The sequence below is a fragment of the Dermacentor silvarum genome, chromosome 8 (genome assembly GCF_013339745.2).
Source record: "Dermacentor silvarum isolate Dsil-2018 chromosome 8, BIME_Dsil_1.4, whole genome shotgun sequence".
NCBI classification, from domain to species: Eukaryota; Metazoa; Arthropoda; class Arachnida; order Ixodida; family Ixodidae; genus Dermacentor; species Dermacentor silvarum.
The window spans coordinates 35,240,599-35,257,468 of NC_051161.1; the positions used below are offsets into that span (position 1 = coordinate 35,240,599).

The window sequence follows — 16,870 nt, forward strand, 5'->3', positions numbered from 1 at the left end:
CTATGATCGACAACTTGTACTGCTTGTCTGTTTCGCTGCAGATCGGCGGACATGGCAAGTAAACATACAACGCGCTCCTCGCTTCCATTGCGCTGCCTCTCGTATTTTCCGGATGCACACACACATATCTTAGGTGCCCTATGTATGCGAAATTCAAAGCGTAATGTAATAGCGTCCCGCACGTAAACTACGCTATCACGCTATACTAAAACTCTCTTTCTGCAAAGTTCGTTTGCGGAACGGTAACGCTATTTCCCTTAACACCGCTATTACGCTAACGTTAAACTAAAACTGTCTATTGACTACTAAGATTCTACGTGCAACCACCACCAGGTAGGGACCGCCAGGTATTCCCCTTCGGTCCCTACGTGGGAGACGCCCGCTACGCCCTAAGTGCATCCTGCAGGACCTAAATAAAAATTTTCCAGTCCAGTCCAGTCTCTGGAATTTCAGCTGCCCCGGGCGCATTCAGCTGCCTTGGACGATACATGCTTATCGCATTCGGCTACGAGCTGCCGAGAAAATAAAGGTTTGAGTGGCGACCTCAGCAGAGCCGCCGCTCAGAGGGCTGCGCCCCCTCAGTGGGCGGTACGCCAGGTCCCCACTCCTCACTCCCCTTTATTGACGCCATTCACTATACCAGTGATACATACCCAGTCGTCCTGTGGCACTTCATTTTAGACTGCACTATCACCGGGATAGGCCCACAAAAACAGCGAGGCAGGTTGCACTATCACCGGGATCGGTTTACGAAAACAGCGATACAGGCTCGTCCCTCAAGAAGTGGCTATACTAGAAGGAAAAAAGTTAGCCATTATGAACGCCTTTCTTACTGATTTAGTTTTTATTAGTTATTACAGTTAGCACAAATTAAGTCGTAGGCCTTCGTTTGACCTGTGAATTAAGTTTTATGCGTAAGTGTCAAATGACCCATTGAGCGAAATGCAGCTCCTCCAATGTGAAACCTGGGGAGGTGCGTAGCATGCAGTGATGCACTGGTAATGGGCTTATACTGCCTTAAGCAATTGCTCGTAACTAGGGAGCCTACATGCAAAACGGCGTTGCATGTAGGCTCCCTACTCATAACCACGTAAACGCAGCCTTCCCATAACGACGACAGAAGTAAAATTCTACGCTAGAACGATGAGCGTCAACGCAGACAGCGCTCGGCACGGGGAACGCTCGGCACGCGCTCGTTCCGAGCGCATGCCACTTGCTTACCGTGACGGCGACGACAGGAGAAGCCGACAGCTCGAGCGCATAAGGTGCTTCGCACCTGAAATGCTTCGCACAAAAAAGCGTCCGCGCATGTTTCGTGTTTCCCAAGACGAATTGCTCAAATGCAAAAGACGTTTTAACGTTTGTCAGATTTGAAATGCGAAGCATTCCTTGGCGAACACTTGCCACTTTGGCAGTGTCTTAGTGCTCTCAAGGTTTCGTTAACTTGGTATGTAACTGGAATAGGTTTGGACATGGGTACTAAGTGAAGGAAACACTAAAGGATGATGATAGAAGTCATAGTCATGAGCATGACTCTGCAAAAATGATGACTCAGCGAAAACGATTAACACTCAGAAATCACTGAGATGAGTTCGGACATGGGTATACTAAATGAAGGAAACACTGAAGTATGATGGTAGAAATCATAGTCATGAGCATGACTCAGGAAAAATAACAATGACTCAGCGAAAAGAAACTAACACTCAAAAGCCACTGAAATGGGTTCAGACATAAATGATAGTTCGTGACATGAATGTCATGTAGGTCAGGAAACAGCTGCCTACGTCTTGGTGCTCTCATGGTCCTTCTCTTAACTTGGTTGGCTCCCCGCTCTCTGCTTCGCGTAACATCGATCTTCAGAGATCGTGGGATCTGTCGGCTTTTTAACAAATAATCCGAGTTCATTTTACTCAAATACCTGAATCAACGGTAAAACTTTTTGTATTATTTGTCTGACTTTTGTATTCATTTCAATGATCAAGAGGTCTGTGGAGAGGTCCTAAGCTCTATGCGATCGAAACATGAGTTCTGTAATTGAGGATCACGCTGTGTCTACCACGCACTCGAATTAAGACTGCGCTTCTGTACTCCATGCAGTGCACGAATGCTACGCGATAAGTCAGTTTAGGTGATGCTTGCCTATTTCTCTTTATAGGAAAGCTAACTAATACTTTAGCAAGTAAGTCATGTGCAGCCAAACCTGCACACATTTGCGAAGTCAATATAAATATTATTCATTTGTGTACATATTTTGTCTAGCTATGCGCAATATTAAGATTCTTAGAATATAATTCTTATAGCTGTTTTAAATTTCTTGAGCGTTTGAAATTATTGCCCTCGAGAATACTGGCAAATAAGAAAATCGGAAATTTTGGCCAAGGACAGTGTTGTGTCTACTGGTCTGGACCTAACGTTTATGACTGGGTACATATCGTTATCGCTCATGACGGCGTCGTTGCGATAAGAGCAACGCCTATAAAGAAGAACAATGTGTTTATAATTATATGAAGATTTGGGCTGCTTTATATAGTAAAATAGGTTCCCGTTGCCCTTAAGGGACAGCTGTGAATATAATTTTTCTGTGGTTTAACGTGCCAGTAATTCTGTGGAAGGGGCGGAGGGGGGGGGGGGGGGAGGAGGGGGGCTCTAGAATAATTTTGGCCACCTGGGGTTCTTTAACGTGCACCCAATGTACGGTACATGGGCGTTCTTGCATATCGCCCCCACCGAGATGCGGCCGCCGTGGGTGGAATTCGATCCCACGCCCTTGGGCTTACCAGCGCAACGCCAAAGCGGCGGGTATGTGACAGTTGTGAAGAGGATATACCTTACCGCAAATTACTATGCAAGCGTGACACGTCTACGGCGAACTTCTTGCCATTCATGGCAACAACTTATTGAAAAAAAGAAAGAAACAGATTATTAAAAAAGTGATCAGTTGTACTTGACGATACTGCACGCCTACTGATATTTCAGCCGGATTATCATGCGGAAGAAAGAGCCTCCAAGCAACTCTAAATGATTTCGACATACCTGCTCTGTCCACGATGATATCGATGGTCTGCATGTATCCGTCTTCCCACCAAAAGAACTTCGCGATGTACACCGTCTGTAACAAAGCTGTGGTTGCCATAGACCAATTCCAGCCAGTCGTCTCCACTTGAGCCTTCCAGCTGACCAGCACCACAAGCTGCCACATCATCATGCCAAAGCGACAGTTGGTCCACTGCTTGACGTCGAAGCGGTCTCCTATGCGCGGGTACAGCTCTAGGCCCCAGTAGATGTCGAACACCACACTTCCGGTCGAACCGTACTCTCCCGGCGACGGCCATAGTTTACCTTTGACATATACGAGAAACGTAACGACGTAGCCGATTATGGTGAGGGCAACAGCCACTCCGGGCAGGTTCCTGTAGATGGACCAGGCGCGCGCGTCTTGAACGAGAAGAATGAATACGGCCAAAGCCATAGTTATCACGTAGTACGTGAAGCCAGACTTGCGGTAGATAGGTCGGTGACCCGTCAACGTCGGTGGCCCGTAGTATATTTCTCCAGGAAGGACCAGAAGAGAGAGACCGCTGTAAACTGCGAACATGGCGAGGAAGACCCAAGTCTGTGGTGTTCCAGCACCATGTAATGTCCAGGCGTCGTACCAGAAGGGTAGCAATCCCCGCTCAAATGCGTCTGCCGTGGATGACCCATAGGTGACCACGAAAGAGATCGCACACACGACAACGTGCGGCACAAAAAATAATAGAAAGATCGGCAGGAACCAGTGCCAGAAGAAAGTGAGGGAGGACTTGTCCGTCAGTCGCACGCCTGCGGGAAAAATTGAAGCGAGATTAATAAAAGAAAGCATAAATATAGAGCACAAATTGAATGGGCATGGACATGTATATGTATGTATATGTATGTATGCATGTATGAATGTATGCATGCATGCATGTATGATATGTATGTATGTATGTATGTATCGATTGATTGATTTATTGGGAAAGCTGACAATACATATATTGCCGGCTTATCCCCGATGTTGAATGCTATGAGTGAAAGGGTGGTGTCACGTTAAGTGAGTCCAAGTTACTAAGCAGTTCGCTTTTTTGGCGCACCGTCATATTAAAGTTATCTGTAATCTAAACGTCATCGCCAGTGGCAGCATTTATCATGTTATCAAAACTGTAAAGAGTGATTCCCGTAATTAGAGATCGCGCTTTCTTCGAACAAACATGGAATATTCGACAATTGAGAAGCTAAGTAGGGAGGTAAATAAAACAATTTGAAATATGAAGCAAGGGAACCTCCAAGTAACTTCATCTTCTTCAGACCGTACCGCAAAAAAAAGAGAAAAAAAAAGAAAAAAAAAGGCGAGAGCTTGCAATAGGCCGCGCAAAGCTCGAGACACAGCGAAGCTGGTCGATTGATTGCGTCTTTTGGGTGTAGCTAGGTTATCTCATTATCTCTCTTTCTTTCTTTCTTTCATCTTTCTCTCATTCTTTTCTCTCTATCTTTCTTTCTGTAGTTCTTTTTCTCTCTCTCCATCTCCTCTCTCTTCGTTTCTTTCTTTTCTTCTCTCTCTCTCTCTCATTTTCACTTTCTCCCAAAGGAAGTTGTGTTTCAATCGTCAGTACAATGCAACCATATGGTTCCCATAAATGCACGTTCCGCAAGTGTGGGTGTATAGCGCAGTGGTCATGACGCTCGCCCTCGAACCGTGGGTACCAGTGTTCGAATCCTGCCTTGCCCCCCTCACCCCGCTCCCCCAAGAACGTTCATTTTGTTTTATTTATATCACGCGGGCGGCGAGCGCAGATGCGCCAGGATGACGTCCCGTCGCATGCGCAGTAGCGCGCAGCTGGCGGGAGCTCGGCGGAGCCGTTTCTGTATGGCGTCGCCTGGTTGCCATGGCTACGACACGGAAGTTTCCTGCAATACGCACACATTCCGGCTGGTTTAAACTGCGGAAGAAGACGACGACGCCCGAGTCAATGATGATGATGATGATCTCGTGGCACACGCACAGACTACGACTGGCTTAAACAGCTTCGCTGTTAATAGTATGCAAAGCAAAAATGTCACAGTTTCGCCCTAAGGGCGAAGCAATGAATGCGATAGCAACACAGCAATGTCATACGAAGTAAGGTGAGCGGCTTTGGTAGCAACAACACGCAGAACTGTTGTCGACGCCATCGGCGTTTTGCCCGCGTTAGCTCAAAATGCGTGCGGCGTTGGTGACTGTTGCTGGAGCCTCTGATATAAATGGGCACTTGGTGCCGCAGCTAAACGTCGCCTCCCTTCCCTCCCCCTCCCCCACGGCCTCTCGCGCGTCCGAAGAAGGCGCGTTTGCTCTACATATATGGTGATTGTAAAGGAGAAAAGAGACGCCTACTTCTGCAGCCCTTAAGCGAGCACGGCGCAGAACGCGCGTTTGTTCTCCGCCGTGCGTTCACTCCCCGTGAAAGACGCGCCCCTCGCGCCCTTTCACTCGCACATACAGCGTTCGGCGCGCGGCGACGATTTCATCTCCAAATGACGTCATACGGAACCTCACGGCGACGGCGACGGCGACGCCGACGGCAGAAATCTGCTTTTGAGTGTCCATATAACTGCTATCGCAATAATACCAAACCTGACGCCTACTTTCCATGGCTTTTCTAAAGAAATTGGGTGCAGCGTGTGAAAAGGGGAAAAAATGGTTCAGGGAAGAACTGTTGTTAACTGAATGGGGTTTTAAAGCCTAACTCTTTTTTCTTAATTATAATACGGTTGCTTTCTCTGGCATATTACGGAACAGTTCTATATCTCCACAGCGTTGTCACTACGAGCTAATATATATACATATTATGGGTCGCTATAGCTAGGAAAGCAAACAAAAGCTTTCATGTCAATAAATAAAGTATTGTTATACTGTGTGATATGTTTGAAATAATTAATATAGAGGAAGCCTTTTGTGCCCTACACTACTGTTTCTGTAATTAAGTGTTATGTTTATTTAAATACTCTTACAATTTAGCGAATGCCATGTAAAATAAGTAAAATTGTGTGAGAGCTTTATAGTCATGACGGATAGGCGTAGCAACGCGAACCGAAAGAATAAACGCATTGGCTAAAATAACTATCTTCTATCACCCACGCAATATACGTGTCATTATAACAGGGTAATAATTGTGTAAGCCGAGAGTAAACAGGACTAATTAGACGGAGAAAAAAGAATACAATGAAATGTGCATACTATATTGGGATATTACCCGATTGTAAACAGAGCTTCCATAATGGATGTTATTATAGTTCGGAAGGCTGAGCGAAGAAACAGCAAAAAAAAAAAAAAATGGCGCATGCAAGGTTGTGTCATTTAATATTGCCTTTGAGGAAAAACATAGGGGTGTTAGCACACAGCTTGTGAAATAAATGCTTTCGGGAGCCGGTCTGACGTTGATGCAATTAGCAGTCTCAAACACGCCGCCTGCTATATGTGACAGCCTATCCGTTCTATTCTTACGTAGCGACTGCCATTTGAGCATTATTGCGCGTATGCGCTTATTTTATGTACTTTGAAACTGCTTGCGCGTGTCCCAAGCGTCTATATTTTCAATCTGTTTATTCCTCAAATTTCTCAATCACGCGTAAGGGAATCCTGTGTTACCATTTGTGCCTGTGAGACTTCATCGTTGCTGGAATCTATTTACAGCCTTTTCTAATTCAGGCAACGTGCTACCGTGTCACTACTCTGCTTCTGTGGTTTCTGGTTTTTTTTAAAGCTATTTTTTTATAGTTTCACTTTTATAAACTGCTGCTTCGTGCCGTCCTCCGAGCATACACTGGTCATAAATTTAACCTAATGCTTGCATGTCGGACGTTCAAGTGAACTGGGAAAGTGTTGATTATTGATGATTTTCAACAAGTCTTGCTTTCTTTAACTATAAGAATAAACTGAATTTTTACTCTCGGAATTCACATGGATACCGAACGTTTTCGGCAGCTTTTGACTTGGATGTCACGCCAGGGCGGTGACATCACTGGAATTCCGTTAACACGCCAGCTTTTACGTAAAAAGTCACATTTCTAGTTATTTTATAAAGTTCTATATGCTTCCCCATTATGAAATGCAAAAATGGTTTTACCAACGCAGTAAAAAAAATTGTCAGATCGGATTAAGTGACACACTGCAAGATTGCATGGGCCTCTATAAAAATATATGCAGCGAGTGTAGAGTGTAACGCCGAACGGTGGCTTCGTTCTCTTCCCGAATCGCTTAATCCGTGTGGTAATGAGTTAGACGTGTCTCTGCCGCAAATCTTCCAATCTTGCTTGTGTGGCGAACAATTTGGACACGAGAAGAAAAAAGAATCATTGAGGCATGGTATCTCACGCTTTCATGCCTTAAGCCAGATACACTACAAGAGTTTTAAAAAAAAAGTAAAGCCAGAGACAATGAGGCTGCAAAACAATGCTCTTATTAAAGGAAGGAGATTGTTACATTTGATTTTGCAGTTACCTCGCCCGTTGGAAATCATTGGCATGTTATAAGCAGGAGCCGTAATAACACGCATTAAGTTTCTTTTTTTTTTTAATGCAGCTTATCGAAAAAGAGGTAACTATAACTAGTATTGTTATAATCAACACATGATTTAATTGTGGGGTCCCGAAACTGCACTGCGCGGGTTATAAGGAAAGCCGTAGTGGAGGACTCCAGATTAATTTTGATAGCCCGAGGTTCTATGAAGTGTAAGTAAATGCTTTTTTGAAATGCGGCCGCCGGGGTCGGGATTCAAACCCTTGGCCTTCTCGTGCTGTCAGCAGAATACCATATCCACTACCACGGCTGTTACATCACTTCTGCACGGGAACCACTCCTAACAAAGTGTCCGCAAGGCGTTAACATTTCAAGGTAAAACAAAAGAGACAGTCTTTTTCCTAGCCGTAAGTACCGGTCCGAATCGCATGGCCGATAGAAACAGGAAGTCCAGCAATTTCACAACGACGCGTACGGTGAACATCGCGGTGCGTAAGGTGCCGTAGCAGAGTATGTTCTATCTTATTCAATTCACAGCCCACCAGTAAACGGCGCAATCATCACATTGGGTGCATGACGAAAACATTACCTATTCTACTCACGATCAGACAAGCATGCTGGAGTGTCGTTTTTTGTATTTTTTTGCGTTCGATGCTCAAGACACGCGTCATTAGTAGTTCGCTGTATAAACGTAAGTACGATGGCTTCAGGAATCAAAAAAGAAAGAATGCTTTTCGATGCAGATAGGAAATCAAAACGCGCAATCCGGTCTTCAATTGCTCAACGCACGTGATCGCAATTCCAACCCGTTCATCTCATGCTAAGATATAGCCTTGCTGTATACGCTATGTCACAGTAGCGCTTGATTCAATCCGTGTAACGTGGAAGGCTACAGATATGTTTTGACGGCCATCGGTTCTTGAACGGGCACCAGCCGCACGACGAATGGAGCAGGATGTTTGTTTTTTTTTTTTGTTTGTTTTTTTTTTTTACTTTTTAGAGCGCAGCTCTTTGGCGCCCCTTCCTGCGGCGTGCGTTGGCGTCGGCATCCGTCATAACCGAGCAAACAAGCACAGCGAAGGATGAAAGAGCGAACGCGGAGCGCGGCTGCGATGGATGAAAGACGGCGACAGCGAAGACAGCGCGAGGAGGAAGGCGAGTGGGGTGCAACGGTGACCATGAGGCGGAAAGCGGAGGAGGAGGGTATGGTCAAGGCGTGTGAAGAAAAGCGTAGAGCCGCGCAAGACGGGTTCTGCGGCGGCGATAGCTGTATACGAGATGGCGTCAAAGGAGCACGCGTCGCACCGATGACGCCAACGATACCATATGTGGAAACAAAGCACGCTGCATGAGCAGAGGTCTGTCTGCGGCTGCTGCTGTGAATAGCGCTCACACGTCACCCACGCGCTGCCTCTCGCGATCTCCCGTTTAATGAGGCAGTCGCGCCACACTTCGCTCCGTTTGCAACGTGCCGTACGAGACGGATTGTCTGCGACAGCCAGTTTATCGCGCAATGAAAACACATATAGAGCTGCGATGAAATTTCGCATTAGGGAGTATCGTAATCGTCGCTTAATTTCTGTAAAGGCGTAATTTCTGTAAAGGCGGAAGCCCTTAATGGCTCATTGTCAAGGTCATCCGCCGTTAGCAGAAACTGTCACAACTTTCCGGCGCCCCGATTGGTCTCCTCGGTGTCGTGACGTCACTGTCGCTAGGCGCAGGTGTGCGCCTCCTGATTGGCTCGGGTGCGTGACGTCACTGTCGTCAAGTGCGGGTGTTGGGGTGGTTCGGCGCCGCGCGGGTCTGTCATTTCTTCGTCGTTGCTACAGTTGCTATAGCAACGGCGCCTGCTTGCCTATCTGTTTTCTCGTCTGCTCCACTCATGCCCTGACGCCTGTAGCGCGCATAGGTGGCATAGCACCGCCATGGAAGACGCGTCTCCTCCTGATCCACATATGGCGCTGCAACAGTTCCAGGCGGCCACAAACTACTTTAACAGATACTTTAACAGGCAATGGTGTCAAGCTTCCGCCGTTTCACACTTTTTTATTCTGTCTCTTTCAGAATATGGGCGCAGCAGCTGCGATTAGAACACGCGACCTTGTGTTCAGCAATAAAACGCCGTAGCTACTGGGTCACCACGTCCGGCACTAAGATGGTATTAAAATTAACGTAATGCTTATTCTACAAAGTCAAAATCTGCAATCCAAACGAAAGCAAAATTCTTAAAAATCCTGTTTTCAGTAACAGGTTTTTGTACTTCTTATGGTAAAATAATATACATATTAAGCATGAAATGCTTCTAGCTCCCGTTGTCGGCGACCTTCAAGTGACCTTGAGCTAAAAGCCACAGCCGTTATCCGGGCACTCAATACGAGACCACGCCGGCAAGTTGACAAGGAAATTTATTGACCCGTAGGCACGTGTACAACTATTGTATGAACGCAGAGTACAATATAACGTACTGCACATCGTACTTGACATAAACAAAACAAATGGGCGAACAAAAAAAAGTCAATTGTGTCTGCTTGACACTGGCTTTTGGCAATGTACATGCAAAATCTTAAATGTCAGCCTCGGATTCATGAATGGTCGCCGAGGCACACACAAGTACAGTCGCTACTCAGGCAAACAAAATTTGGGCATTAAGCAAAACTTTGCCTCGAGACACGGTTAGATACCGCGTAGACCAGTGGCGAAGAAACTCGGCTTCACCGAGTTTGAACAGCTGTTCTTCAAGATGACCCCATATTAGCACCCGTAATTTTCGCACTCTGGGGTACATTGCTCTATTTGGCTGCCGGGATCGTTCTGCAATGTTGCGGAAGCACCACAAAACGTAGCTAACGCTGTAGTAGACGAGACTCGCAAACCGATCTCGCTGTCACTGCCGTGATGCCCGCACGATGGATATTCCAAATAATCTTGCAACCAGCTTCCATAAGGTGCGTGCTACAACGCCCTCCTTTACTACATGCATGTTGGTCTCTGTTTATGCGCAATGTATGCATTTATCATTCGCTACCATATCCCAGCGTTCAAGCCTGTCTCTTGTAGGTAGAATGCCCCACTGATATTGCCAATGAAAAGTTGCGAGAACAAAACGAGATCATCCGGGTAACCAGTCAAAACCCAACAAAATGCGGTCTCTGGCCCCCAATCCTTCGTACAGGGCCACATTACATACCCTAGTTACTCTCCAAACAAGTTACAAAAAATATTGCTTCCGAGTTCTTCCTGATGTTTATAACGGCTCTGGATTTTGGTTCAAGATCTCTTGAAGGTCGCCGACAGCGGGAGCTAAAAGCATCTCCTGCTTCAAAAGTCACAGGCCTGCGCGGCACACGCAGCACAGTCACAGAGTAAGCTGGAGGAGCGGCTCCATAGGAGCTCCATTTTCGGCAGCACGCACTAGAGGGTCTTTGAGTCGAAGTCTCTTCGCGTCGTTTTCCCGAGAACGAACTGAACTGTCCCCCGCACGCTAGGAGAAAAGTGTGGAGGAAGTGACGTGGTATTTTTCTGCTGTAGCGGCCATGTTGTCGGGGCACAATGACGGTTTTGCTATGGTGGTGTGTGCTCACGCGTGTGCTGCCTCGTAGGTCTCGTACCGTGGCAAAGGCGTCGGGTGTGCCAGATTGCGTTAGTCTACGTGTTTTGTTCCACTGTGTTATTTAGACCGTGCTCTCCCGACGGTTGTTGTGGCCAGGTGCGATTGGAAAAAGTAAAAAGCGTGAAATGAATGCGCATGCAACGCCGTACTCTACGTACCACGACACGCACGAAGGACGATCTGAGAATATACTTCACGTCTTCTGTGGATTCATGCTAACGTGTCATCACAGACTGAAACCGCTGTGCTTCGGAATATGTACGATAAACGCCTTGCACGTCAGTGACAGCTGTGCAGTGTTCCTGCTTTTGATAGAGGACGATGCATTTGTGGCACGCAAAACAGCCGCGTTAAAAGATGGGAAAGAAGCGGCTGCTGTGAGTAATTTAGGGACGAACCCTCCTTACCGCAGATACTGTGTTCTCGAGGGGCGCAGAGAAGTGCGCCGGCGACTTCACCGTCTTTAAACACGTTGGCATAAAATTCACCGTCTTTAAACACGTTGGCTCGGTGGCGGCTATCGAATGTTGGCCGCATAAACTGGCTGAGATATTATTGTTATTTAATTAAAACAAACCTGCATGATGTTGCTCAAAGGAAACGACCACTCCGTTCGCAAATATTATCGCCGTACAATTTGAATCGATAAACGGCACGGACTGCACTCGAAACCAGTGGGCTGCTGCTTATCACACATCAGTAAGGTCTCAAAACCTTTATTCAAGTAATAAAGCACTGACTTTAATAACAAAAGTCCAATAAAAACAATGATCTGCTTACTCTGTAAAAAATGACATATTAACTCTATTTGTCGGTTATTATACATACATTTATAGATAAAATATTTATCCTCGTTGAGCGCCCCTAGGACAAATAACACACAAAAAAGTTTGTGACCAAATTACAGTAGCTCCACTTTCGCGCTTCATGCTGGAACGCGCCCCGGTTGATTTTTCGCCCTCTGTAGCGATCGCTGGAACTTGAGAGTGTGCGGGGCCTGACTGAGCCGCAATCGTCGGCTGACCCTCGCACATACAGGGTAAAGGGCGAGACACACGATGCGATTTTGCGTGCGATCCGTCGTACGACGCGCCGCATCGGCCACCGCACTCAACAAGTTATCAACGCATTCTGCCGCATGCGACCAACCTTTTGGATATAGTCGTTTTCTTATATACAGGAATTTTAGCTAGCCGCACGCATACGCGCTTACTGTTCGGCACCACAGAACTTCGTTTCTGTGAAGCTTCACTTACCGTGGAAACAATATACCTCAGGCCGCAGTCGGTGTATTTAAACGCGTAACGCCGTTCTCCTCTGCTGGCATTTTCGTTGGCGCGCTGTGGCTCGTCACATCTCTGCGGTGCGCGGCCGCTCGAAACTTGTACCATAAAGCAAAACGATTCATATAAAGCCACGACCAGCATACGTGTTTGATCTGATAAACTGCTGATGGGCTAGCGTATAATGATGGGCTAGGGCGTTATGTGCGTAAATTGTGCTGCCAGTCATCGCCTGCGCATTCTTGCAGTGAAGTGAGAATGCGGAGATTTATTTTCAGAAAAGACGGGAAAAGTAGCGGGGGACCGGCCTCACAGTCTAATTTGCACAGTTCGTCATGAACCCCTTTCAACGCTAGAGCACAACACTCGGATCAATTGACTTGGGCAATGGTATCGCGATGACATACACCGCGATTGTATCCGTTGGTCAGATCACTACGGCGCACGCACATCCGCGCAGACCGGCGTGGTTGCGCGCCGAAGAGAAATGTAAACAAGGGAGGGGAATCTGCTCCGAAAGGATAGCGGAGTAACGACAACTTCCGGCAGCATACAATGCGATTGATGATGATGATGATGATTTATTGGCATCCCCTTTGAACCGGGGCGGTGACAAATAGTTACTTAACCGGCTTGATTTAATCGGGTAAAATATACATGTTTTCTATTCTAGCATTTTTTATACAACTCATTAACCCTTTTTCTCCCTTAAACCTTCTCTACCTTATACCGCTACATATGCAACTGCTACATAGCGTGCCACATGGGAGGGGGGGGGGGGGTATTTTGTAAGAGTCCACCTAGTGGGCTGTCCACTTCGGCTGTCGCCATTGGCTCCCGCTTCACGAGCGCGAAGGAGACTGACTGGCACCTTCGCGCTCGTGAAGCGGCAACCAATGGTGACAGCCAAAGTGGACAGTCCACTAGGTGGATTTTTACAGAATACCCCCCCCCCCCCCCTGGTGTAATAATCTTCAATTGCAATGCAGAATGTGCACGTATCGATGGTACGCGGTACGCATCTTACATCACGTGTCGCCTAGGACGCGTGTATAGACCGTTTTTTCATGGGCGCCGCCATTGCGTAGGCAGTGGCGCCATCTATGGGCAGTTGGTATATGCTGGCTTGGGGGAACGCCCGTGTTGTATGCTGCGGTATACGCTCGGCGGCAGTTTCTGGTGGATTTTTTCACACTCGCGTGGTCTATTTAGCATGAAATGGCGTATTCTACCTGGGGAATGGTCCTGTGAGGCGTAGTGAAGGAATTTAAGTCCGAAGTAGTTAATCAGCTAGAGTAACTGCTAGCTAAATTTAGGGCGGACGGAGCACACAGCGCGGCGTGTGCGCGTTTGTTTGAGCTTACAACCAGCCTCGGATATCAGTTAGGTATTTTTGAAAATTCGTTTCACGAATGTTAAGTTACTGCAGCATTCTCAGCACTGTAATTCTAACCTCTGGTTTAGCTGCAACGAGTAGTTACGAAACATTTGACGATCCCAACAGCGTGGGTACCGTTCTGCTGGAGAATAAGTCGTGCTGTTTACTTTGACAAGCGTTCAAGTTATGTGTAGAAACACTGGGTGACTGCCTTGTTTGCTGGGCAAGGTTTCCGCCCACAAATAAAATAGTTTGGTTAATAATAACCGCGTACCGTACAGTGTGAATCACACTTTTCGAGTGGTCGAACGAGCAGCTGCAGACTGTACGAGCGTCCGAGGCAGTACTAAATGCTGTGTTATAGATCTTTTTGTTCTATATAGTGTATGGTACAAGTGGTCCAAGCATGCGCATGACTATGCAGAGTCTTATTTCGTCGTTATCCCGTGTTCTGTTTTATTTTGCCGCAAAATGAGGACATATGAACTCTTTTTTTTTTTCAGTCTCGTAAGTTCAGTCATCTACGACGCATTCACCCTTCTTACAGAAACTGTGTCCTTACAGATAGCTGTTGGGTTCTCTTTATGCGAACCCCTTCGTATATTGTGCCTTACAGGGCAAAATGGCAATGCCGATCAAAGCATGAATCTTGTGTGTATCATGTTGGTTTACCAACCGCATTGCTCGCTGTGTTGAGCAAAGCCTTCGGCCTGTTGCAGGAGGCTAACGTAGACATTATGATTTGAAGTCTATTAGACTTAAGATGTGTGAGATTGATGCCGGTGGCTGATGTAAATGTTTTACTACTCTTCGTTGAGTGAAAAGCGATACATCCAACATAGTTCACAACACATGCACACACCGCGGCTGATGATGCACGTCGCATTTTTGCACATCGCAGAGAAATATCCAAATACTGTAGCTACTGCTGCACCTAAAGGCTACACGGTGGTTGTTCGACGACCTCGTAAGAACTGGCATCCCGTAAATTGCACTCAGAGCTAGCTAAAACACCTCCGAATCGTTCCGTAGCGGGCGACCGCCAACACATTCAAGCCGCGCCACGCCGGCTCGCATAAGCCCGAGAGGAGGAAAGGCTCGTCGCGCGCCCTTTCCTCCTCGCCCGATGAAAAGGTCTATAGCGGCGACGGGTTCGCTGGGTGCTTCTGGTAGAATGAAGTAGGCACAGATGACGATTGAAAAATACTTTCTGTTCACAACTATTTACATGGAATTATGCATACAAATACAAGACGGGACTGGAATGCATAGGGCGACCCTATATCGGCAGAGCCGATAGTGCATAGCACCGCAAGTTGTGTCCAGAACCCTTGGTCGGAACAACGGGGCCACGTTTTCTACCCTTCGGTGCCCCGCCCCAAACATTTACAGCCCAATCGCCACTGAGTGGCTTGGAGAGTGGTCCGCCGGCGCACCAATCACTAATCCTGTACTAGGATCGTCTTGTGAGGGGTTCGCCGGCATTTCCAGTATTGCGCTTCTTCCAAGCGCCCTTTCCGCTACCACCTTTTACGGTGTGTTATAAAAACAACATACAAACAAACAATGCACAAAGAGGGGAGGGTTACAAATGCATAGCAAGCATCATCATCATCATCATCATCATCATCAGCCTATATTTTTATGTCCACTGCATGACGAAGGCCTTTCGCTGCGATCTCCAATTACCCCTCTCTTCGGAGTCATGAGGGAGGTAGTGGCCGAATACTGCACCAGGGAGGCCAATTCCTGTTCTGGTGAGCAAACATACTCCCGCGCAAAGCCACAGAGCCCTCACAATGGGCACAATAAAATGCTAATAAACAGGTAGCACCTGGAATCCGAAGCGATTGACCTTTGCTGTGACCCCTTCTCCGCTAGTGGAGTAGCTACGGGTCGTTTGTCAATGAAAGCTGTAAACCGATGCTTTAGGCTCTGTTCAGTAAATGCTTGCTCAGAGAAGCTTTTCACGAAGGTCAATTGGCAACGGTCTCCGACACGGGTTGTCAAAGTGGTTACAATGGGAAAGGGGCACGCGGTGAATAATGAGTACTGCGTTCACGCGTTCAATGCCGATGATACGCCCGGCACGCGCACCTCGGTGGACAGCGGTAGTCACGGACTTCTTAGCTTTTGCTGTCAGGGCGACCGCACGCGATCTACGTGACGTCCCCTCTTCTTGAGGTCGTCGTGCGCCACCCCGTCATCGCTCAGAGCCAGTAGGCCCGCAAGTACATCTGGTTAACCGTAATCGCGTCCGTCACGTTTGACACCACTTGAAAGCGTGTCTCCGAAAGAATTTCGGAACCGTGCGCCGTAACCGGCAAAGGGTCGTTGACGCGTCATGGCTTGCTGCCACTAATCGCCCCTCCACGTGCAGGGTATAATCGGGCAGTGTCATAAGTCGTGCGCTTGCCTCATCTCGGCGCCGTCACCATGACAGGCATCCTCCCCTGACTATCAATTATCCCATTGTTCGGCAACCCACCGCTAGCCGATTCTCTCCCCTTTCTTCGCAGCCATTTCGTTCGGCGAGACCAGGTTGAACATAAACGCTGATCTTAAGCCCTCCGAGCAGCAATTAAAGAATTAAGTATAGGTCTTCTAGCAGCAGGCTTACACCCAGGTTCTCGCTTTACCACTCTTTTGTTCACTTTCATATTACTTACGGTAAAATATGTTGGGGAGACACCTATAACAGACAAATTGCATCTCTCGATCGAGATAGTCCAGAAGCATGCCATCATAATTATTACTCGCAGTTTACACTTTGCTAATGGCAAATCCCTGCTACACGAAAATAATATCCTTACCATGTCTGGATTCACCAAATACATCTTAAATATTTTTTCACCAGATTTGTGAATAATTAGCTAGCAACGATCTTACTTCAACCACTTAAACTGATGATTTATAGTACTATCAGATTCGCACTGAATAACAATTCTCTTTTACCGACAGTCCGCACTAAGTAAACAGACTGTAGCATTGACTTCCATATCAATATGGAACATGCTACCACTCATAATAATAAAAAAAACGCAAGATGCTAATACAAATTTAATAAACAACTAAAATGCCCTTATTAT

At 46.9% G+C, this 16,870-nt stretch overlaps 1 protein-coding gene across 3 annotated transcripts in view; it reads right to left on the bottom strand.

Annotated features, from left to right (window-relative positions):
• The window catches only part of LOC119461010 (uncharacterized), a 54,250-nt gene that overhangs the window by 24,088 nt on the left and 13,292 nt on the right, over window positions 1-16,870 (bottom strand). For all 3 annotated transcript variants that reach the window (XM_049672101.1, XM_049672100.1, XM_037722180.2), the window contains exon 2: window positions 3,034-3,819. In XM_049672101.1, the coding sequence (XP_049528058.1) occupies window positions 3,034-3,819 (786 nt within the window). The remainder of the gene's footprint in view (window positions 1-3,033; window positions 3,820-16,870) is intronic.